The 23545-nt window shown below is 38.3% G+C and overlaps 1 protein-coding gene across 1 annotated transcript in view; it reads right to left on the bottom strand.

Annotated features, from left to right (window-relative positions):
* SYNE1 (spectrin repeat containing nuclear envelope protein 1) overlaps positions 1 to 23545 on the bottom strand; it is a 322973-nt gene that overhangs the window by 149826 nt on the left and 149602 nt on the right. The window contains exons 51-63 of the mRNA XM_074896543.1: positions 23245 to 23400; positions 21754 to 22045; positions 20893 to 21065; positions 18586 to 18895; positions 15819 to 15983; positions 14084 to 14440; positions 10024 to 10160; positions 8877 to 9054; positions 6635 to 6817; positions 5015 to 5158; positions 4528 to 4683; positions 2057 to 2221; positions 746 to 918 (exon numbers count right to left, since the gene is read on the bottom strand). Coding sequence (XP_074752644.1) covers positions 746 to 918; positions 2057 to 2221; positions 4528 to 4683; positions 5015 to 5158; positions 6635 to 6817; positions 8877 to 9054; positions 10024 to 10160; positions 14084 to 14440; positions 15819 to 15983; positions 18586 to 18895; positions 20893 to 21065; positions 21754 to 22045; positions 23245 to 23400 — 2589 coding nt within the window. The remainder of the gene's footprint in view (positions 1 to 745; positions 919 to 2056; positions 2222 to 4527; positions 4684 to 5014; positions 5159 to 6634; positions 6818 to 8876; positions 9055 to 10023; positions 10161 to 14083; positions 14441 to 15818; positions 15984 to 18585; positions 18896 to 20892; positions 21066 to 21753; positions 22046 to 23244; positions 23401 to 23545) is intronic.

The following is a 23545-nucleotide window of genomic DNA, read 5'->3' as shown; positions in this document are numbered from 1 at the left end:
AGACTGAGACAGAGCTGTTAAAACCCTACAGGATTTAACTAGGAGTGCTGTTTGGCTGATGAAGAGAAATTAAGTTTTCCGAACTTGGAATATTAAGGAGGCCTGTAAGTTATGTAGCTAGTTGATGTGTTCTAGTAAATAAAACACAACTGAAAGCATAAGATACAGGATCAAAAACTTTCTATTCTTTGCATACATTCAAAAATTGCTGCATTCTAATATTTAATTACCCTTTTTTTTTAAATTGAAATATTTGCAACTAGTGATGCTCCACCAAAGAAGGCTGCATTTTCCCCTGGTCTTTCTTTATTCTATCACTCTGACCATCACTACTGGACACCATAATTACAATACCTTCTGTGAAATGCTAGCAAGTGAAAAACCAGACAGAATCTTGACAGAGCTACCACTAATGTCCATGACAAGATCTTCTAATTTCTAAGAACGATTCAAGGTATCAAGTGCAACTCAAAGTAAAATTTACAAGATTATGAACATGGAATCTACTTTTAAGAATATACTGACAGTAATTGCTAACAAAGTTTAGATTCCTCACAGTTTCCTGCCCTTTTTCTGCTTCAAATAAATATGTCACTTAAGGCCTCTAGACCTGCAATGTTAGTGACATGCAGTCATTTTATATGAATTTGACTCCTCTAATAATAACATTCTGGTAGTTAACTTTTCAAAAATTTTGACAGTATTTTATTGCTAAGCATCATTCTGCACCTCATACCCTTTTTACCTCTTGCACTGGATACAAGCAGACAGAAGAGAAGCCCAGCTGTCCTTCAGGGTTTGCAACTGCCGTTCAATTACTGGTACTCCCTCCAGAGATGTATTTTGCAAAACAGACTCTCCTCTGGTCAGAACCATTTTCATTTGGATTTCTTTTTCTTGTTTCACTGCTAGCAGTCCCTAAAAAGTGAGCAGATATTATTTTCTCATTACCTGGGGATGAATATACTAACTGGATTTACTGGAAAATGAGCTGATAAAATGTAGCACCTTGTATAAACAATCAACTGGAAGAGGGACAGTGAGGTTCACAGTCAGGCCTCACAAGGAAAAAGTGACTTTCAAAGGGTTGGTTTAGGCCATTAAAAAAAAAAAAATCTTAGTTGACACGGAAGTTTTCATGGAATCTATGCAGGTACTTGCAGCGTATTTGAGAAGGTACTGTTGGGTGGAAAAGCTGATATTCAAAGGGAATGTCATTTTGATGGAAAACAGGAGGATTCATTCATACAGAAGACAGGATGTCACAACAAAGCTCTTCTACAGGGCTGAAATACATTTCTACAACTCTAGGATCTATTTGCAATCCAAAGGTACCAACATAAGTAGACTATCAGCCACATCAACTTAGAGATTTCGGCTCCTGGAGCTGCATGGTTGCAAATTAACAGCTTCTAACACTATGCAAAGTCATGAAAAGCCTGAAAGTATGAACCTGAAAGACTCAACAAATAAAAGGCAAAATATATTTTTAGTATTTTTCTACAATCTCTTGCTTTTTGATGTATCCTTACAATTTTGAGGACTTGTCCATATTTTGACCATGGCTCAAAACCTGAGACATCAATCATATGAAAAGTATTGTTTTCTGAGTACTGCTCCTCAACGTCTCTTGTGCAGTGATACCAATAGAAGCTATTTTCTTAACTATAGTCACCATTTTTAAAGCAAACAATTACAGAAAAGCTGATCTGAATCATCCACATCACCTGTAAGATCTAGGAAATAATATATTAAAATAAAATAAGTGAATATCCTACTTCTTCCATTTAACCTTCAGCAGACACACATCTTTTGAGTTTCTTAAGAATTTGCATACATGCAGTTTTCTGTATCATAATGGTACCTATATCCTCCTTAGAGAAAACTTGTAATAATGAACCCTTTCCTCTGTAAATAACTATATTTGAGTAAATTGAAAATCTGTGTCTAAATGACAGTGGTTACACTAATATGCAACAACTAACAAAGAATCCTATATTTGTATTCCTCTTCCAGATCTAAAGAGAGCAGGTTTTGGAGTCTGTTGTTTCCATACCTCTAGTTTTAACATCCGGCTGTCCAGAACACTCTTGTCTGCAGTGGGATGACAGTAGGAATCCAGCATGTGAACTGCATCGGCCACCCAGTCCTGGAGGTCCTTGACACTGTGTGAGAACTGCTGGTGCTCTGCTACAACCCTATCCATTCTGGAAACTTTCTCCTGCAATTCATATAGCAATTAGCACTAGCACCTATTCAAAGGATCATTTATTCCCCATACACACTTATGGACTTTAGAATGAGTTTCATAAACTAGACTAAGAAATTCTCTTTATACATTCATAGTTATAAGTACACTTACTTGAACACAGAATGAATTTTGCATACACACACACAAACAAGTTGTCTGAGCCTAATATACAAATTACAATTTCAGAAATGCCTTTTTTTGTTTTCTAAATGTAAAGCTTCACCTACTTCTCTCCTCTCATCCAAAGTAGATGAGAGTTTTCTGGTTTCACTTTTTCTTAATCATCTGGTAAATCACACCTAAACTCCATTTCAGTGTTGCAGCTGAAGATAACTTGTGAAATCGGTCAATGCACGGGACAGATTTAAGCTGTGAAGCTATGTCACTGTAGCAACATTACTTTGTTGATACTTGGAAAAGAAAGACCTGCTTTCCTCAATGACTCTCACTGGTACAGCCACTCTTCTGAAAAATCACTGAAACTCACACGCATCAACAATAAATGCTCAAGTTATATTGCTAAAAGGCCTGAGGTGCACAGGAATGCAGAGCAGAGTATATTTCACATGGTGACAGAGAACTAAAGCCAAGCCAGTATAACACACTTTGGAAGTAACTGAGAGTGATCATTCTCAAGCATCCATGGCTGTCCAAAGAACTTCAGGATTTCTGTCAGAGGATGGATCATATATATCCTCTGCCTCAGACTCCTCCTTCTCATCCTGACATGTCCTACAAGTTCTGTCCACATAAACCAATATTAATAACTCATGCATCTTTCTCATTTTGCAGTCATGAAAATTTATTATGGCCACGTATGCAATATTTTTTGGTAAGTCACAGAGCTCTAGATATGCTTTATAATTTTTATTTCCACAGAAAAAGCAGTACTCCAGGTACTAGCACAGTACTCCACTTCGAGCCGACTGTATCCTGGCTGCATCAAGAGAAGTGTGGCTAACAGGTCAAGGGAGGCGATTCCCCGCCTCTACTCTGCTCTTGTGAGATCCCATCTGTGTCCCGCTCTGGGGCCCACAACATAAGGACATGAACCTGTTGGAGCAAGTCCAGAGGAGGCCATAAAGATGATCAGATGCCTGAAGCATCTCTCCTGTGAGGACAGGCTGAGAGAGTTGGGGTTGTTCAGCCTGGAGAAGAGAAGGTTCTGGGGAGACCTTATAGCAGCCTTCCAGTACTTAAAGGAGGCTACAGGAAAGATGGGGAGGGACCCTTTATCAGGGAGTGTAGTGATAGGACAAGGCCTAACAGTTTTAAACTGAAAGAGGGTAGATTTAAATTAGATGTAAGGATGAAATTCTTTACTGTGAGGGTGGTGAGACACTGGAACAGGTTGCCCAGAGAAGCTGTGGCTGCCCCCTCCCTGGCAGTGTTCAGGCCAGGCTGGATGGGGCTTTGAGCAACCTGTCCTAGTGGGAGGTGTCCCTGCCCATGGCAGGGGGGTTGGAACTAGATGATCTTAAAGATCCCTTCCAACCCAAACTGTTCTATGATTCTACGATTCTCACAGTACAGCCCAGGATACGGTTGGCTTTCTGGGCTGAGAGAGCACATTGTTGGCTCATTCTATATCCTTAATTATTCTCATTACTGTAGTAAACATAAGCTTAATACAATATCAAGCCCCCTTCATGACTGGAACTTTGTGAAAAATAACAGTCCTAACACGAAGACCTTCTTACCTGTTTGCACAATAGAGATAGTAGAACTATTAAGCAATGAAGTGCATTAAGCATCACTCAGCTAAACACAGTTAAGTTAAACTCTCAGTTCCTAGCCTGGTGCTTCAGGGTCTGACCTATGCAGTGAAGTAATAACTTCTCTATATTCTGTATTTTCTGAAAAAAAAACCCAAAAACCAAAACCAACCCAAAAAAACCTCCCCTCAGTTTTAAAAAAATAGTTCTCTGAAGTGCCACTTATTCCAAACCTAAAACATCTTCAACAGTTGAAATAATCAAAATCAAACTTGCTTACTGTGTATTCAGATAGGGTTTACTTTTTAATCAAAACACATTTAAAAAAAAAAAAAAAGAAATCTCAATTCCATTTTGTTCACAAGTCTATGAAATTATCCAGGCCCTTATTTCCCACTCTTTAAAGCTGGTGTGAAAGACAAGATAGCTCAGACCAAGATAGCTCAGACCTACCACAGAGCAGACAAGCAAAACAACTGCAGTGTTTCACATTTCAGTCTTTTTTTTTTCCCCACATACATCAAATGAAGTGCTTAACAGCACAAACACTGTGTGCATTACCTTTGTCAGATTGCTTAGAGTAAGATATTGAGAAGACAACTGAGACACTCTGCGCATAAAGCTTTTGCTGACAGCTTGCTCTTCCCCCAGCTGCTGAGCTTTCTCTTTCAGCCTGTTGAGCTGATGCTCGTGGCAGCTTATTTCCTCAAGGACAGACTGTAAAGCACAAGCACATTAATATTAAGAGTGGGTGCAAGAAATCAGGAAACAGAGAAACATGTAGGCCCCATGACAACTACAAGTGACATATGGCAAGCTTGCTGAGAAAGGCACATCATACAGCTACACCAACAAAGAACCATGTCATAAGAAATGCAGAGATGCAAAACTTGATGGAACAGGATCATCAACAGCAATCCTTGAAACCAGTTCTCATGTTATTTAGAGGTCAGGATGCTAGAATGATCAAGGTTTTGTAAGGAAGCAGTGATGCCAGAAGGATGGGAGAGGAAACTCTGGCTGTGTTAAAAAGGCTTGTAGAAGTCACCTGCAACTTTTGCTGTTCTCTCCTCTTGGAAGGAAGATCATGGAGCCGACTGCTACTTCCTTGTACCATCTTCTCAGTTGTGGTCAACCACTCCTGTAGAGGCTCAGCAGTTGCTTCGAAGTCCTTCATCTGGATCTTTAAGTTCTGGGAAGATATGCACAATTCTATCAGCTGTCCCACTGCACTGAGCAGAACTGTAATGCACAACACACAGATCAAGCACACAAAAAGGATATACAATTGCAGTCAAATGCTACACCACTGTCCAAACAAATTACACCAGCTCTGCTCCTTCCCATCCCACAAACAGACACAGAGGTGCTGAGAAAGCACCTCTTTAAAAGGCAAAATAGAGGCAACAATGTAGGATGTCTACACAGTTGAGGGGAGGCTAAAGCAAATTTTCTTTAAACTGAAAGCTTTACAGATCTTATGAACTTTGACTCAATGTAAGTCTAACTCACATAGCTAAGGCAGTCTGAAGAAAGGCTAACTTGGGATAGGAGTTACCTAACATCTGACTGCAGTCATTCACAATGACCCCTCCTTAAGTCTGCTTATATTCTTTTTTAGTGTAAAATTTTGGTTATAAAAACGTGTGCATAAAGGCATATATAGGCATTCCTTCAGTGCCTGCATATTTTTCTTGCAGGTTTATTCTGAATGAATAAAAAAAAGAGCATCTAAAATAATTCATATGGAATCAAAACCTGAACAGCATAGTTCCTGTGCCCTATTTATTTTTCTTTTCCCCCCAGATTGATTTAGTTTTCTTTTTAGCTACAGCCTTATCATTTAAACATCAGAATAAAAAAACCCTAAGACTATGAGACTGAAAAATGCTTGGTTCAAAAATAATCAAAAATACCTCTAAGAACATCCTCTTTCCATGGCAACACTGAGATGAAGGAAGGTAAGTCCTTGTTACCTGAGAATTTTCTTTGAAAGGCTTTCCTACATGATGTATTAAATGCATTTAAATTTCTTCTCAGCTGGCTAGGCTGCATTGGTTTGAAACAGGAATGCCTAGGAATTCTAATTCTCCTACTCTACGCAGGGAATTTCAGCTAAGACCTTTTGACCTTAAAACCTATGACCTTAAAAGATACTATATTTTTCACCTTCTGTGCTGGATGAATTGTGAGTTGTGACCAGAGAAAGGCACTGGGGTTTACTGAAAAAGTTGTTCAAATAAATCATTACATTTGACCAGTTTGCAAATAAGAGACATTCACCCACCGTACTGGGACTATTCATTCAGCCACAGTGTCAGAAATCTGTGCTAAAACAGTCCTTAAAAAAAAAGGGGTTTAGTAATCCAGTACATTTGATGAGACTCATGTTAATAAATTTGAGCAATTGCTGTCTTTGCTACCTTCAGTCACCCTGAACAACACCCTTCTGCATGAAACACCCCACTTAAAGTTAAATCAGGTCATAAGGATATAAAAAAAGTAAAACGTAAGCGGAAGAATAAGACTTCTTGAAAACAGCTATTTATTAGTTCTGTCACATCAGAATCACATACAGCCATATACAAAATATAAACTGTGCTGTTTGAAACAAAAAGCAAAGAGGAAATCTAGCTCCAATCTTTCCCCGCTGTAACTGGTTCATTACCTCCAATGCAGATTCCTTCTGGTGGAGGGTGGTGATAAAATTTTTCCAATCTTCTTTGGCAGTAGCAGATTTGTCCTGGATAACTTTAGCCTTTTCCTTTGCTAAAACAGAGCACAGCAATTCTCCTTTGGATGCTACCAGGTTTAATTTTTGTTGCCCAGTCTCACTTTCTGATAAGAATTCCTAAAAATAGTAATAAAATAACTTAATTGGTGAACTTTGTGTCCCAGTAAAGGTCAATGGCAAGCTCTCAAAAAATTTAACAGGGATGAGTTTACTGTTTCTACTTAATAACATGCTAACTCAGCTTTCAGTACATTCCATTTTTATTTCGTTCATATTTATGGGATTTAAGGACAGCAGCTACTTAATCCAGAAGTGCCATGTGTCTAAATGATATATATATTGACTCTATAATGACCTGTATGTTTTTCATTTCATGACACAATTACTCGTTATTTAGTTGGGTATTATACTTCTTTAAATATCCATGGTACAGAAAATGGTAACAGTTTCATTTCAGGGAACCAGTATCCTGGCACAGGTAACAGCAGGAGCCAGGGCCCACTCTGAGGCACATACAGGAGTGAAGCCTTGCCCACAGGTGACAGCCATACTGGACTTCCAATAAGCGTGTAAGGGTGTGGGCTGATGCTTCGACCCTGAGCTATGTCTAAGCTGTATGAATTATCCCTCTGCACCCTTAATTTACCTTCCATGTTTGAATATTTTTCTTCACAGAAATCTTGCACAATGCTCGTGTGCAAGAAATGTACAGCTAAATGTATGTGCAAGAATTATACAGAAATCTAAGGAAACAGACAGATTTTTAAATTCCAACGTACTGCAATAATGTTCCTTTAACTTGCAATTATTAAAAGACTTTGTGAGCATTTGGGACTCAAGGAATTTAACAGTCTTAAGTACCAATATTTAAAGCTGTTACTATCATGATTATGTTATACACAAACAGTTTTATATCCATAACTTTAAGGTTATATCCATGGTCAGAAATAACAGGCTTCATACAAAAATTACAAGGTCAGGTTCTGATTCTGTGTCAGACTAGAGGTCTTAGTAAAGAATGCAAAGGGTCTCTTAGCTTTGAGATACTTGGTTCAAGTTCTGGCTATATTAAAATCAAAGATACAACTGCCTTGTGACTTAATGTCAAATGTGCTAACAGACAGAACATTAAGATTTAACAAAAATAAATTTTTAAGTTTATACAGGTTACCAAAACATCTCTAGGAGTCCCAAGCAGTTACTGCATGTCAAAAAAAGTTTATTTCATCTAAAGCAGCTTTTGGGAAGGAGGAGAACAAAGTAAAATCTTATACTATGAAGGGGCTGCAGTGACAAAGAAAAGAAGTCTTACCACTGTTGAAAAAAACCCAAACCCAACCCTTGCTAAAAATATTTAATGTCAAAATATACTAGGATTTTTTCCCCTGATATTTCCTGCAAACATATTCTCATTTTGGGGTAGTCAAAGATTTCATATATTAATACAGTATTGTTTATGCTTTTAAGTAAAACATTTAAGCAAGGGAACATGAATTTACAAAAGGAGGAGGAAGTGATTTGGGTTTTGGTATTTTCTGAGAAATCAATATGAATTTCTTCTGTTAAACTATCTAACTGAAGGTTCAACAGTCTCATATAATTCTCATTTTGCTATTTTCAGTTATAATTATAGATATATTCTATTAATAAAAGTATTTATTTCACTTGCTGTATTAAAATAAACTTCTAATTGGCACACCTTTCCACAGAGTTGTTGGGGCTTGTTTTAGCTTTATGTGAAAAATATAGTGCAAGAACAGGGGTAAAATGTATGCAGTGCAAGCAGGTATTTAAAGTCCAAGGGCTCTACATACATATACAAGAAAAAATATTTACATAACTTTGAAATAATTCCAGGTACTAAATACCAATTCTGATACCATTCTGATTTTACAGTACTTTCCTACTTTAAAACCATATTTTTTTCCTATTGTAAAAAAGAAACAAACAAGGAAAACTACTATGAGAGACAATGGCTACATACAAACTGTAGCCCAACAATTAAACGAATTAGATTAAAAATTAAAAAGATAACTGTTCATTTCCTTGCAAAGTCACCTGTAGCATTGACATTAACAAGAAACAGTAATTATATAGTAATAATAAAAATAGGCTGAGCTTTACATGAAACTGATTAGGTCTCCTTTAGACTAATATTTCACTGCTACAGAGTTACCTGTATTTTCTGCAGACTTGCTGTAGCTTCACTGATATTTTGAGGCACATCAAAGCATTTGGCTGTGGTGACTTTTGCATTGACCAGCCACTGCTGGAAGTCCCTGAAAGCCGTCCGAAATCTTTGCTGCAAGATCTGCTCTTTGCTCTGACATCCTTTTGAAGCTTGCAGGCAGAGACTGGGTTTATCACATCAGTGAAGCAGCAGAGAGCGAGGGAGGGAGCGAGGGAGGGAGAAAAGGCAAAACTCTGTTAGATGACAATGATATTACTTAGTTCTCTGAAATACAATGGTAAGGTTAGTTTAACCTGGATTCCTCCTACCAAATTTAAGCACTTAACTGAGGCACCAGGAAATCCATTAGAAGCTTTCAGTTCCTTAAAAATGAAGCATGTAAACTGGGACATAACTGTCACAGATATGACAGGCATATAAGTGTTTCCAGAGAGTGACTCAGTGGACCTAAGGATGAAGAGTTTCTGCAAGCCCCTTTCCCTCTGTAGGGACAGGACGTGGAACTACAGCAATTACAGTTCTAATTTCTATGGCTTTGTTGAGTTTGTAATGTTAGAAGGGAATAATCTGGGTCATCACACCCTTCTGCAGCTACAGAAGCCAAAAGCTATAACCTCCTGCAAGAGACAACAGAATCTCATGTCCAAAATGCAGGTTGTCATACACCCAAGTAAATCAACTAGAGTGACCTGAGACAAAGCAAGCAAACATGGATTCTCCTGTTTCAAGGAACCAGCTAATCAAAGAGTAAACTGAAGGATAAAATTAAGAAAAAGACCTTAAATAGCTGGTATGGCCTGTTCCTCCTTCAGACAAATAAGCCATAGTGCTACTTCACAGTTTCTTACAAGGATTCTGCCTGTAATAGGTCAGGTGTGGATATACATTAATTTCAGCTGAGTTTTGTGGCATAGCCCGGTTTTTAGGAAAAAAAAAAAAAAAAAAACCAAAAAAACCCCAAACAAATTGCTACTGTTTACAATCTCTACTGACACCAAAACCAAAATAATCATTCTAATCATTGTATACTTCTATTTCTAATGCTAAAATTCTAATTAATGGTTCCCTAAAAGACAGCTCACCCCCCACCCTACTCCCCTACTGATTAACTATAAACAAGATGAATGTGTACCTGTTATACTCCTTAATCAACCCTGAAACTTTTGAAGAATGAGTACTCAAATCTCTGGAAAATCTACAGAGATCATTTAACTGAGTTTTGATCTCATCTGTCATATGTTCAGACTTTAGCAGAGCATCCAGTGTTTCCTGTTAAAACAAAACAAATGAACAATATTGGTAAATTAAAAAAAATCAAAAATCTTTTGAATCAAAATTTATCAGAATTTAAATTCAACTTCATTTATCATCTATGCATGTTCACTTTCAAGAGTATTTTAGCAGTTAAACCTACAGAAGCTTATGTGAAATTATGAGCTTCTAGAGACCAAATTTCTGGAAGTCTCAACTTTAACTCAAAATGTTCTCAAATAACAGTTTAAGATATAAATTTCATTTTAATAAAAGACCTATGGTATTGCTAGTTAGCTGTATACACATAAAAGTACATACAATTAGGAAATTGCAAATAATCTATGTTTATATATACCTAATTATCCTGTTGGCTTGAGTTTAGCATGTTCAATAAAAAATATTTTTAGCTATATCCAAAAAAAAATTTTCCCACAAAGCTTTTAACAGCTTCAACTCTTTCACAGAGGGCTCATAATGTAAAAGTACAGCTGCTCACAATCCTGTAAGAGTAAATGGGTTACTGCCTGTCATTGCTGCACTGGAAAGGCTCTTGGCTTGGAGACAGCTAAGCCAACAAAAAAATGCTTTTGTTGGCTTAGCTCACATCACTGCAAGAGGTGTGATAACCACTCCAACAAAAACAGTCCTTGTTGATGTCGACAGCATCTCTACTGCAGAATCCTGCCAGCTACTCCAGGATAATGAGCAATGCAGACTTGGCTCCTCGTCTCACTAGAAACTAAATTCTGCGGTCAGTCCTCTTAAACTACCAGGGAGAAAAGACATTCTTCTAGCTAGTTCCATTCACCATGGCAGAGGTTCTGCAGCACAGGCAGGCCAGAGTGTTTGGCACGTATAGATTAGCTCGGCTAAATCTAAGTGCCAGTCTGGAAGAAATGTGCAGTATAAATTTAAGAAAAAGATCATATGAAAGTAAAGACAGATTTGAGCAGGGACATGGACGTGGGACAATGAAGTCTCCAAATCATGTTTCTGAATTTATAAAGGAAGGATGATTGAAAATATAGATAGCAAATAGTTTGTAATAATCTATCAGCACAAAATTAAATGTTCAGGAAAGGTACAAATTACGTACATGCAGATATATGCAGAAGGTTTTCAGAATATCACAATCTACATTACAGACATAAAAATGCTGAGTAGATTTTTTACTGTAAAGTATTAACTAACTCTGCAATAAACAGATATCTCTTTTTGTAAATTAAAAAAAAAATAGGAAGGGTCTAGCAAGCCGATCAACAGACTTAGTAAGAACAGCAAAGGGACAGAAGCCAAAGATTGAGCTCATGCGTCTGCTGCCCACAAGAAACCTTGCACTTGCTTCATATCCCTTTTCCTGAAAAAGTCTGCAGAACCATGAAATTAACTTTTTAAGATCTATTATCATGCATTTCTGAGCAAGTTAAAAAATAAAAGAGAGGGAGAGATTGCTGCTTTGTAGTACCTGAACTGTCAGGAAGAAAAACCATAACAATCCAGTGTGAGAAAAATAAAACTACAAGCATGAGTTGGCTATGAATAACAGTGGCTTAGACCATAATCACAGCCTGATTATATTAACATTACTGAAATATGTTTGCATTTACAGATCACATGGAAGCCCCGTAAAATTAAGTCTGGAGACATTTCAGATGTATTACAAACTTTCATGTGTTCTTGTATGAAAAAATATTTTGCTACAGCAGATTTTCAAGACTCCTCTGATTTATATTATTCATGCTCATACTATGGACTTTATCTGCTTTGAGTCACTCACACACCAGAAATCTGTTCAACCATAATGAAGAGATACTTGAAATAGTCACACTGCCAGTTTGTTTTGATGCCATACAAAGTAGCATTTGAATTAAGTAATTATGTAATAGCAGTGACACTTAGAAAAAAAAATGTAAACTAACTTGTTTTGTTTATCTTTATGTTAAACTACACACATGACTTTTTTGAAAGCATTAGGAATAACAACACAATGGCCATTACTTAAACACAGGATGTCACCATAGTGAAATATGAGCAGCTTTTTTTTTTTTTTTTTTTTTTTTTTTTGGTAAAGAAAACATGTCCTAAGAGAAGCACAGGGTTAGAACTGCCTGTTTTCATTTAAATTTTTCAGTTTCAAATAACCAGCCTCAATAACTACTAAAAGATTATTCTGATGACATACAGCCTTAGGCATAAACTGTTAACAAAGAAGAACACTAACTTGCAAAACAGGGTACATTTAGCTATGGCATTTTTCCCTACAGAAACACTGATGGCATTGTTGCAGCCACTTGGATTTAATTTTGAATCTGACAATTACCAAAATAATTTGCTGAATTCCAAGTGCAAGAGTTGTTGCTCTTATGCTGCACATACCTAAGGGGACAGAACCCGAGTGTAAGAGAGTAACAGAATGATGTTGCTAATTCTGATAATTATGAAACGCATTTTTAATTTGTGGCCTTGGCTTACATGGCAACAGAATCACTGTGGAGACAATGGAAATGGAAAGCTTTGGTGCTATTTTACGTGCACAACAGGACCTATCCCTAGGGTCCAGAAATGGAAGGATTACTGTCACATTTCCTCTAACTATAAATAAAATTGCATAGTAGGGCTGTGCATAGTAAGTCTTGAGATTCTTCTGCATTTTCCTCATAAGCCAATGTTTACAACTGTCTAATCTAAATAAACTATTGTTACATAGAACTACAGTCCGTATATATTATATGCTACTAATAAAAGCTAGTATATATGCTACTAAAAAAAGCAATGTCCTTTGAATTTAGTACCTTTCCATTTATAAAATAAAAGATGTCTGGTAGGTGCTGCTGTATGTTGATGACAATTCCTGTTTTCCTTTCCATTTAAAAAACACAAACATGGAAGACTGCATATCTGTACCATTATTTGCTCTGATGCAATGTCAGCTTTGTCACTCCTAGAGTTATGTACTGGCACTCAAGCAAGCAGGTTCCATAAATCTGTGTCAGGGAATTCTGTGAAAGGGGAAGCCACAGAAATAATTTGGCACAGACACTGGAGGAGATTTATAATCTCAGTTCAAAGAGGTGTTCTGGGTTTTTCTGAATATTTCTTCAGTCAAGGGGTCAGAAAGCTGGCATCATACACCTCTCTTCCTTTACCTGAAACTGCTTTATTGCAACAGTACCCTGAAAGGGAAATACTCTGTATCTTTCCTCAACATTTGTGATTCACAGTAGCGGAGGTAAGATAAATACAAACATGTATCTTGATTGTGGTCAAGATATATATATATATATATATATATATAGTGTGTGTGATACATACATGTGGCACTTTTTGCTAGAAGATAATCAGGAACAGAAGCCACCTCTTTGTTTCCCTAAATTCCACTGCATTCCATAGCAAAGCAATTAGCAAGTATATGGGTTTCGAGTGGAACTTCTTTAAATATTGGACAAGATCTCAACGTGCATAACGTGAAGGACATTTCAAGAAATGGTAAGAACAAGCTGCATACGCTCCTGACAAGTTATGAGTAAGACATGGCTCCAGCTGCTACTTGGCTTTTAGGAAATGCTTCATGCTTCTCGGCTCAAGTGTTGCTGCTCTAGCTTGAAACACTGAGCGAGTTGGAAGAGAAGTTGGGAGCTGGTGTGCTAGCCCCTTCACTTTCTCATCAGGGCAAGCCCTCCTTCTGACATCAAATGCAGGCAGCATTTGCTAAGCCTTGTACAGCAGAGGCCGGGGAGAGAAACGTCTTCAGTGAACACTACTTGCCACCCTTTACAGCCACCAAAAAAGTGTGGCCAGCTGGAGTTTTGCAGAAGTACTCTTTCCCAGATACGTTCTGCTCTTTTCTCCTTGGTAGTCCCGCTTGGCCGAAGTTTTCTGCCCACAGTAACCGAACACTTACAACCGAGGAGCCGCTAGGAAAAGAGATGTGACCTTACTTTCTCCTTGCGCCAGCTCTCGAGGATCTCGCTGTCGGTGTGCCGGCTGTCGCGGGGGGCCAGGCCCTGCGACCAGGCGGCCAGCAGCTCCCCGAGCCGCCGCAGGGCCTCCTCCAGCCGCGCCGCCCGCGCCGCGAACTCCCGCTCCGAGAGGGCCATCTGGCTGAGCAGGTCCCGCAGGCTGCCCTGGCTCCGGACGGCGCTCTCCTCCCACTGCTGCCACTCCGACCGCAGCGCCCGCATCTCGGCCGCCAGCAGCCGCCGCCCGCCGGCCGTCGTGCCGCGCTCCGCGGCGGGGCCCAGCGCCTCCACCCGGCCCAGCCGGCCCGCGCCGATCGGGCGGGACTCCACCAGCTCCTGCGAGGCGACATTGCCATGGTAACCCGCAGGGCCGCCGGCGGGAAGGGGCAAGGAAGGAGGGAAGGAGGGAGGAAAAGGGAAGGAAGGGGAAAGGGGGGCGTCGGGGGTGCAGCGCGCAGCGGGGCGCAGCCGGCAGGCGGGGTGCGGAACGCTGCCGGAGGGCGGCTGGAAATAACACGCAGTTGAGAGAGCGAGCGGGGCTTCACAGGGACCAAACAGCCGCTCTGAAACTTTCCTAAGCTCGGGGGAGAAGGAACTTCCTTTAGATTCTGAAAAATACTATTTAGGTTAAGATGCGGAAAATAACAACTTGGTTATGAGGATTTACATAAGAAACACTGGCACGTAGCTGCTCATAGCAGTTTGAAGAACACAGGCGTGCTGCTCAGAAAAAGCATTTTACAGTCTACCCGTGATCTGCGATGTGCCATAATTGGTTGCACATGTCTTTTTTTTTTTTTTTTTTTCCTCCAGAAGTGAATTCTTTCTGCAGTGTCCTATTTCAATCTCACACATGCTACAAAGGAATTTTGGGAGTTTTCAGTTTAACAAGCTGGAGAATATAAATACCATCCCAAATACTGCGTGCCAGAGCAATGTTATTTATTCTCGTTAGTCTTACAAGCTAGAAACTATCTCCTCTCTTCCCTGTTTTTAATATACAGGGAGTTTGAGCACAAAGGAGACTGAAAACTATCCAAGAGCGTACAACAAATCTGTAATTTGATCTCGGGTATCCTGAATCTTCATCTAGCAATCTGTTCACTGGCCCACTCTCTTATGTTTAGGAGCAGAGTAAAATGTTGCTAGCATGAGTATCTGAATGTAAACAGCAAAACATGCAGTCTGTTTTAATGTTGCATTCAGGAATATGTAACTTGCTTAGGCACTCAAACGCCCAGGAATAGATTCCAGGGTAAGGACAATACACACAGGGTGTCAACCCGAACATTTCTACCATGTTTGGGGAAAACAATCCTTGCACTGCTTTATGAACCTCCATTTCATGCACACCAAGAAAGCTTGCCTCTGATTCAGACAACCCTGCTAATGGAGAAAGTGTATTTGGGGATGAGGACAGAGCAGTATTCGGCTAAGCCACATCCTTCTGTGGTGCCACTGGGCTTTCGCTCTTCCAAATAGTTTCCATGTGTGCTGTGACTAACTCAGGTCTGATTGTACATTTACTCCATCAGTTTAATATGGGAAGGGAGGCAAAACCAGAACATAGCTTAGAAAGCTTGCTTTCAGCTCACTGAAATGTAATCACTGCTTCAAATACACAAAGCAAGATCCCACAACTTTTTGGCTCTGGTCTATTTTGGAGCATAGGGTCTGAACTGCAGATGAAACCATGAATGCTAAATTATCTTACATTGATTTTGGCCAGCTTTTTCTGTATGGTTGATGTATCTCCAGATGAATCTGACCAGCGGTGCAGCTCTTCCTTTGCAGAATGGAGCCAGTCTGTGAATTCATGCACAGCATCAAGGTATAGCAAATGATCCTTCACAATATCTTCCACTTTCCTCATTTTCTCCTATAATTAAGATGAAAAAAAAATTCGAACATTAAAGTGCTTAAATACTGTCCTGGCTTTAAGCATGCAGTGGTATAGAGTGCTGGTGGCTGTAGCATCCATTTGAATGCTGAACAGAGTACATTTTATAGCAGCAGAACACAGAGTGACACTGCACAAGGTTTGGTTTAGGTTGGTCTGGACAGGCATCTTCTGCTGGAGCAAAAGGTGAAGAAGCCTTCTGAAAATGTATGCAAAAATGTACTTTAACACATCTTTTAACACAAAATGTATCATTTAATAGATGTCAAAGCTGCAGCTGTGCAACTCTGGCATGCTTTTCGCAATACCCGCTGGAGAGGGTCTTGCAGATCACCCGTGAGCCATCCCAGGGATCAGTGTGCTGCCAGAAACATAGCTCTTATTTAGAAGCACCAAGTCTCTATAAACCCTAACCAGAGGCACAGAGATGTTTCATACGAAGACCACAAAGGAGTTCTGCCATTCAAAAGTGCAAAAAGTTCTTGAGGTGCTGAGTTCCATTTTAATCATCAGAGCAGAAGTTGTGTCTGTCCTCAGCCATCTGCCTTGCAGCACTGGAGGATGCTTTCCCTGATGCAGACAAACAACAGCTTTATGTCTTCATCTTAGGTTTTTAATGTAAGCTTAAAGTGGGGCCAATTTACCTTACTGTGAAGAGGTGAAATAGTCTACCGGTCTAGATTTGCCTTTGGTTTGACTGAGTAGATTTGTTCTTATATTTTTGTGAGCTAACACTCAGGAATGTTTATCAAAACAAACCAAAAGTGAACTGAGCTAATCAAACAACTTTCTAGTCCTGTGCGGATACTCTAGATCTAAGTGTCCTTAAATTGGTTTCAAACTAAACCACTTACTTATGAACAGTTCTTTTTAATTCTGAATAACTCAACTAATGCTTTTAAAAATTAAGTTAGTATATTAAGTCCTACTGTTCACTCTGAAAATAATCATCACGTTTTCTCAGACCCACTAGACAACAGATGATTACTAGCTAAACAAAGATGACCTAAAGTAAATCCTCAAAGTTTTTATATCTTAATGCATTTTATGCAAAAACACAGTAAGAAAATGTTCACATGTGCCTGACTAAACAAAACAGATAGCTCCCTAGGGAAACAAAAGACCCCCAAGAAAGGCAACCACACACCTCTCTTTACCTTGCTAACACCAAAATATAACACCTGTAGAGGGGGAGAGTGGCAGCAAAGTGCAACTTCAGTTGGTCTCTTCTGATGGCAATGGCTTCTACCAGTTGCAGTCAGTGCTATTCTCTCCCAAGGGAAAGACTGCAAAGCTGTCTTTCTTGCTTAAGAAATTAAATTTATTGATGCAGATTGATTTTAGGAGAATACTGCCATTCTCACTTATGATACTCTTTTCACACAAGTTTAAAAGCATTGTATTGAGTGAGTCAGTAATCTTGATATTGATACAGATTTAATGCCGCTGAAAGAAGTGGTTATACAAGGATGAAACCACACTGATCCTCTAGAAATGAGATTCATAGCTTACTATTTCCAGTAAAAAGGGAGCAAAAGTTCATCATAAAACCAAAAGAGTGCGTGAACAGCTGTTAATTATGGCCTAGATATATCTGAGAGGGCTCTAATATCTATGGTCTGTGTTTAAAGCAATAAAACAATGACAATAATAGTATATCATATCCCCAAAATTAAAAAGAAAACAAATCCAAAACTAAACTTCATGATTCCACATAATGACTTTCCTTTATCAAGTTTAGTAAGAAAAATGCAGACTTTTACTAAAGTAGATTCATATGCCCTAGATTTAACATTTTTCCTATCACATAATTTGTTAGATCTTCCACTGGTACTGTTTTTATATAGACTGTAGATTCATTACCTACAGGCCGTCAATACTATTCTCAATAAATTAAAACCTGAAATTCCAACAGATTTCTGAATTTATACACTGTGTATTTCAGTCTCACATTAGCCTGTTACTATGTGACCGATTCCTGATGTGAATTTTCCCATTAGCTGAGAAGGTGGAGATTATAACTCAGAGTTGGTGTCACTGTCCTGATCTGCTTGGCAGAAGGTCTCAGTGAGCTCATGCATCTTTCCTTAGAAACCAAACAGAACACCTGTATAGCATGTGCAGTGCTCAGTGGCTTGAAACAACACAAAATACGGGCATATATGATTCTGACAATAGAACTTCTCTTGCTGACAATATGTTTTCTGCTCAGGGAGGCATTTTATTCTTCCTGGTCTAGGGAAGAGAAAGTGCTAGAAATGAATGTACAAGAATTAGATGAAAATAAATCTGGAAAAATGTCAGAAATATTGTTGTATAAATGAAACTAGGAATAAAATATATGTTCTTCACTTTTCAAAAATCATGACCATACCAATTTCAATTCCCAATACCTATTTTTCATTCAAGTGAATTTTAGTAAACTGTGTCCAACTTTTTTGTTAGACTCAACCATAACAAAAGGCAAGAACACAGTCAATCCTTTTGTTATTAAAAAATGGTGAAAAAAATATTTTAGCCATATATACAGATGTTTAAAGAGTTTACTTACTCAAAATGGAGACCTTTGCCTTTATCTTACCTTGGCTACAGTTGTGATGTCATTAAACTGTGTTTTTAGTTCTTCTTGAGCAGCTTCTCCAAAAGAATCATCCTCTGTTTTTTCATACAGTTCCACAGCTTTTTCAATGAGTTGCTGTAAATCACCAGAGTGATCCTCTATCTCAGAAACAACAGCCTGGAAGTGGTCCAGCTGAGCAAACTTCTCCTTCAGACCAATCTGTGGTTCTAAAGGCTGTTCCACTTTGTGATCCAGTTTCTCTAACCACTGTTCCAGCTGATTTTTCCTTTCCAGATATTCATTCCACTGGCTAATGACAGACTCTAGGCAGCTTACATTAAAAGAAACAGTTCAGATGAGAACTTTTGAAAAGACTGAAAAAAAGAATCTGCTTATACCTTGTTACACTGTCTGTAGCCATGTATAATATGTTTAGAATATGCTTTTTCCTCCATCTTGCTTTAGTTTTCAATGTCAAGTTACATCCAAGCTAGTTTAGAATTTCTGTGTTCTTTGGGCTACTGTGTATAACCTGATAAAACTGCTTCCCTATTACAGGTTACATGAGCAATCTGTCCCTCTCAGACTAAAGAAAAGCACATTTCAGTGTCTGTCCAGCAAAGTAAAATACAGAGCATTACTGGAGTTCTTTGTGAGAGTAATAAAATGTACAGAAGCCTGTGAAATTATTGGCAATTAAGAGATATTCTGGTAAGTTTGGGAAAAAAAAAAACAAACGATTATATATAGTCCCATTTACAATTCATAAGAAATACTTTCTTCTTTTACATATTGCTCCTCCTAGCAGATCACCAGATTACTCTAGGATTTGTGTTGAGGAATGTAACTCTCATTCCACTGGACTTAATGATAGACATGAGCGTGGTAAGGATTTCATTCAAAATATAATGGTCTAGCTTAATCTAAATAATATGACAAAAATTGGGTGAAATTAGAAAATGAAATCTTAAAGGCAGCCCATTATAATTTTCTACATGTAATTGTATTACAATTTTGCAATAAGTAAGAAATTGGCACAGCTTTCAATTGAAAAATTTATCTTTAACATGGCTCCCACCATTGACAGCTCATATTTAGGACCAGATACCCTAGCACTCAGGTTATCTACAGTATAGATCTATGACCTTTGTGATACAGATCTGTGAGTTTTCTAATGCATGGAAAACTTTGTTTTCATTAGACAACTAAGGAAGAAGAATCATGCAGAAGTTCACCAAGGGCCCATTTCTATCCAGTAATGACTGGGATGATGGAATAGAGAGTGCTTGTAAAACCTACAGATGAAAGCAACCAGGGAGTAGCTGTAGCTGGTTGGATGACCGGACTTAAATGTCAGATGTTCTTAAAAGAAATTTTTAAAAAATGGAATATGATGGTGAAAGTAATGCTTTACTTGGGAAGGAGAAATTAGGTATACAAATACAAAATTGGGGATAACTGCCTAGGCTTAGTACTGTGGAAAAGGATTTGGAGATAGTTAACAAAGAGGTTAACAAAATTCAACAATATGATACTGTTGGAAAGAAAGGAAAATCTCATTATGGAGTGGATTAAGAAGGGTGTTGTACAAGGAAATACAAAGTATTGACACTCTATTTGGAATTAATAATGTCTCAAACACAGTAAGGTCCTCCCACTTTCACGTATTATCTTTTAAGAAAAATGTAGACAAATTAATGATAGTCTGTAATCTACTGAAAAAGAAACAAGGATGAAAGAGGTCCAGAAAGTCCTAGTACTGAGAAACATCAGTCTGCCTAGAACAGAGATGATGGAGGCCTTCATAATTTCAGTTCAATTACATAAAATGTTCTCACACAGGCAATAAGAAAAAATGGCCATTTCTAACAAGGTTAAGACAAGAGGAAATCAGCTTAATTTGCAGGAAATATTATTGAGAGTTGATACTGGGATTTTTTTTATTTAAAAAACATAACGAAAGACAGAATTGAGGAACTTTGGTATTCTGTAAGGAAAAGGCAGATAAATATGTTAGATGTTCTTGTGCTTGATCAAGTACAGGTTCAGTAACTCAGAAAGCCCTTTCTAGCTTTTTCTCTGTATGAATTTCTACGATTTCTATTGATTTTTAAATTACCATCTCATATGAAATTTGATTAATCTGATAGGGTCAACTCATCTTTTTATAGAAGGATGTATTTTTTTCAGGCATTTTAATTCTCTCTGATGATACAACTGTCCCCTCACACACCAGGAATAAATGAATGGAATCCTATGTGCTGTAAGGTACCACTCTTTGTAAGCAAAGATGGCAGGGTCTGATCTGTGTTTTCCAGGGAGTTTTACCTCTGCCAGTTCATGGAGGTGCTGATGATGTCATTCCATACATCCTTTAGCGTCTGAAGCTCAGTTTGTATCACCTTTTGTCCTTCCTCACTGGTGCTTCTAAGTGCTTGTTCTCCTTTGCCAATGGCCATGTTCAGCTTAACTTCACCATCTCCTTTGAGTAAGAGGATCTCCTGTAAGGCAAAATAAACCCAAATATCAAATGCAACCTGCTGAGAAGTGACAGCTATTATTCTTTCAACAGCAGACACCATCTTTGACCTCATTTATTGTTGACAGCCTTGGCCAGTATAAATGCCTAGGCACCTTTTCTTATAAGCGCCCATCCCTTGCTATGTATAAAATGATCCCCCACAGCCATGAAGGTATTTCACTGCATTAGTCGTCCCAAATGTTGCTCACATTGCATTAGATAATGAGTAGGTCAAGCACTCCACAGAAAGACAGCACCACATAGCTAGAAGAAATCTCAAGAAAGCCCTTGGCAGGATCTACACTGATGACCTTCCCAACAGATGTTTGTTTAACTTGTTTCTGAAGACCTCCTGCAACAGATTGGTCACAGTCTCTCTGTGTCAATTATTCAAAGGTTCCTCCTCCATTAGAAAGCTTTTTTGGATCTGAATACACATTTTTCTAGTTTGTTATTCCTTATTAAATGTAACATCTTGTATCTATCTCCATTAGTCTTTACCCTGTTTTTCATACTGCACCTCCCAATTTGTCAAGATCACCTTAAATTCTAATCCTCTCCTTCATAACCACAGAAAGAATAAAATATAAAAATATTCCTTTTCCACTGATGTGGCCCACACCCAATGTTAATCATGATGTGCAGTCTCTAGCTGTATCCTCCTTTACCTGAATTTGTGTCAGTCGTCTCTCTAGCGTGGCTTTGCTACCAACAATGCTCTCTGATGATGCCAGTTTATCTTGAACCTCTTTCACCCATGACCACATACTCTGTAATGCCTCTTCCAAAGTGAGATGCTCTTGGAGTGCAAGCTGACATGTTCGCAGCTTCTCCTTGATAGTTTTGACCATGTTTTGATAATTGGTGAGATGTTGAGAAGCCAGGCGCACTTCCCTCCCTGCACCATGGCCTTCTTCATTTAAAGTCTGTGCCATCTGGGACAGTTTATCAAAAGATTCCCTGAGAGAAAATGATGAGACTGAAAATCAGTTTCAGAAAGCATATAATATTGTTATAGCAACTATCAGAAGTTATGAAGGTTGCTGACATAATCACCTACTCCACCAGTGACAGAATTCATAGTTAACAGAAAAATTATCTGTGAGAGACTGAAAGGAAATATAAGCAGTGAGTATTGATTAGCATCTTTACTTGTGTACAGTGCCATTTCTTGCAGATTTGGGTGCTCAAAATGATCACACTGAAATCTTTGTGTTGCACATTTAAATTAAAAGATAATTTAATTTTATTTTCAGCTGTCAGAATTTCCAGTTCTATATGAACTGCTACATTTTTTTACCTGCCAGGTAGGAAGGCACGATGGCAAGGTCAGGAGGTCAGGCCATTTGTCCAGGAATAGATACTGATTTTGGGCTTCAGTACAAGGGATTAAAACTGTGAGTTTATACAGCCTCCATTAACCTCAATCTATTGGATCACCCTTCCTGATGCACTGTGATTACAGGGAGTTTACATCAGGCCAAAATGTCTTGCATCAATCTCAAGGGGATAGGTAGTGACTGGGTGTATCCTCACTAGCATCCTGTGAGGCTTGAACAACTGACTACTATTTCTGTTATATTTTCTCCAGCCTAATAATAAAAAGAATTTGAAAAACCACTGTGTGCTAAAAAAGGCAATTACTTCATCATCTGTTGGCTAAGTCTGAATTCTAGAAGGACTGTGCAGTGAGCATGGATGTTATTTGAGCTCTTTTATAAAGTACGCTATACAAGAAAGGATATTGTGCTAACCTGGTAGGATCTGAGTGTTGCAGGACAGAAAGAAAAGAATTTTTAAATGGGTATAATGATGCGTCATTTTTACTATTGCTTTTACAAGCAATATTTTTAAGATTTAGTTTTACAAGCATTATTTTTTAGATTTATTTTTTTAATTATATTTTTCATTTTCCATTTATTAATAAAGTAAGATAAGTTTTTCTTAATAAGAAATGTATCAACATGTAATTTCTGAGTTGGCTTCAAGTTCCAGTTTCCTTAAAACTGGAACTATCTGGATCCAGCCTCTTTTCACAGAGAATGTTGCAACACCTTTCTCTATCTTTGACAAACACACTTTACCCCAACAGTTTAGTTTCACTGTTGCTTTAGCAGGGGAAAAAGTGAGAGTATTTTAGGAAATGTATTTCATATTACCTTGAATTTAGTAACTCTTCCAGGAACTTTTCCACTTTCTGCACCTCCTTTTTCTTCTCAGGAATAAGCTGTTTGCTCTCTCCTAATGCTTCTGTGGTTATTCTTTCTTCCATGTCACGTATCCACAGGCCAAGTTTCTTCTGCTGATCTTCAAAGCTACAGAAGAGATAAATACTACCTTAAAACTATTTCTCAGGCAGAGTAAAGTTAGCAAGAAGTTAACTCAGTTCTTTCAATATCCACAAGACCAGGAAAATAAAGCTAGGTATCAATTTCATGCTTCAAGAATAAGAGTTGTACA

The sequence above is a fragment of the Athene noctua genome, chromosome 1 (assembly GCF_965140245.1).
Source record: "Athene noctua chromosome 1, bAthNoc1.hap1.1, whole genome shotgun sequence".
NCBI classification, from domain to species: Eukaryota; Metazoa; Chordata; class Aves; order Strigiformes; family Strigidae; genus Athene; species Athene noctua.
Note: the sequence above shows the minus strand (reverse complement) of the source record. Positions and strands in the feature narration are given on the sequence as shown.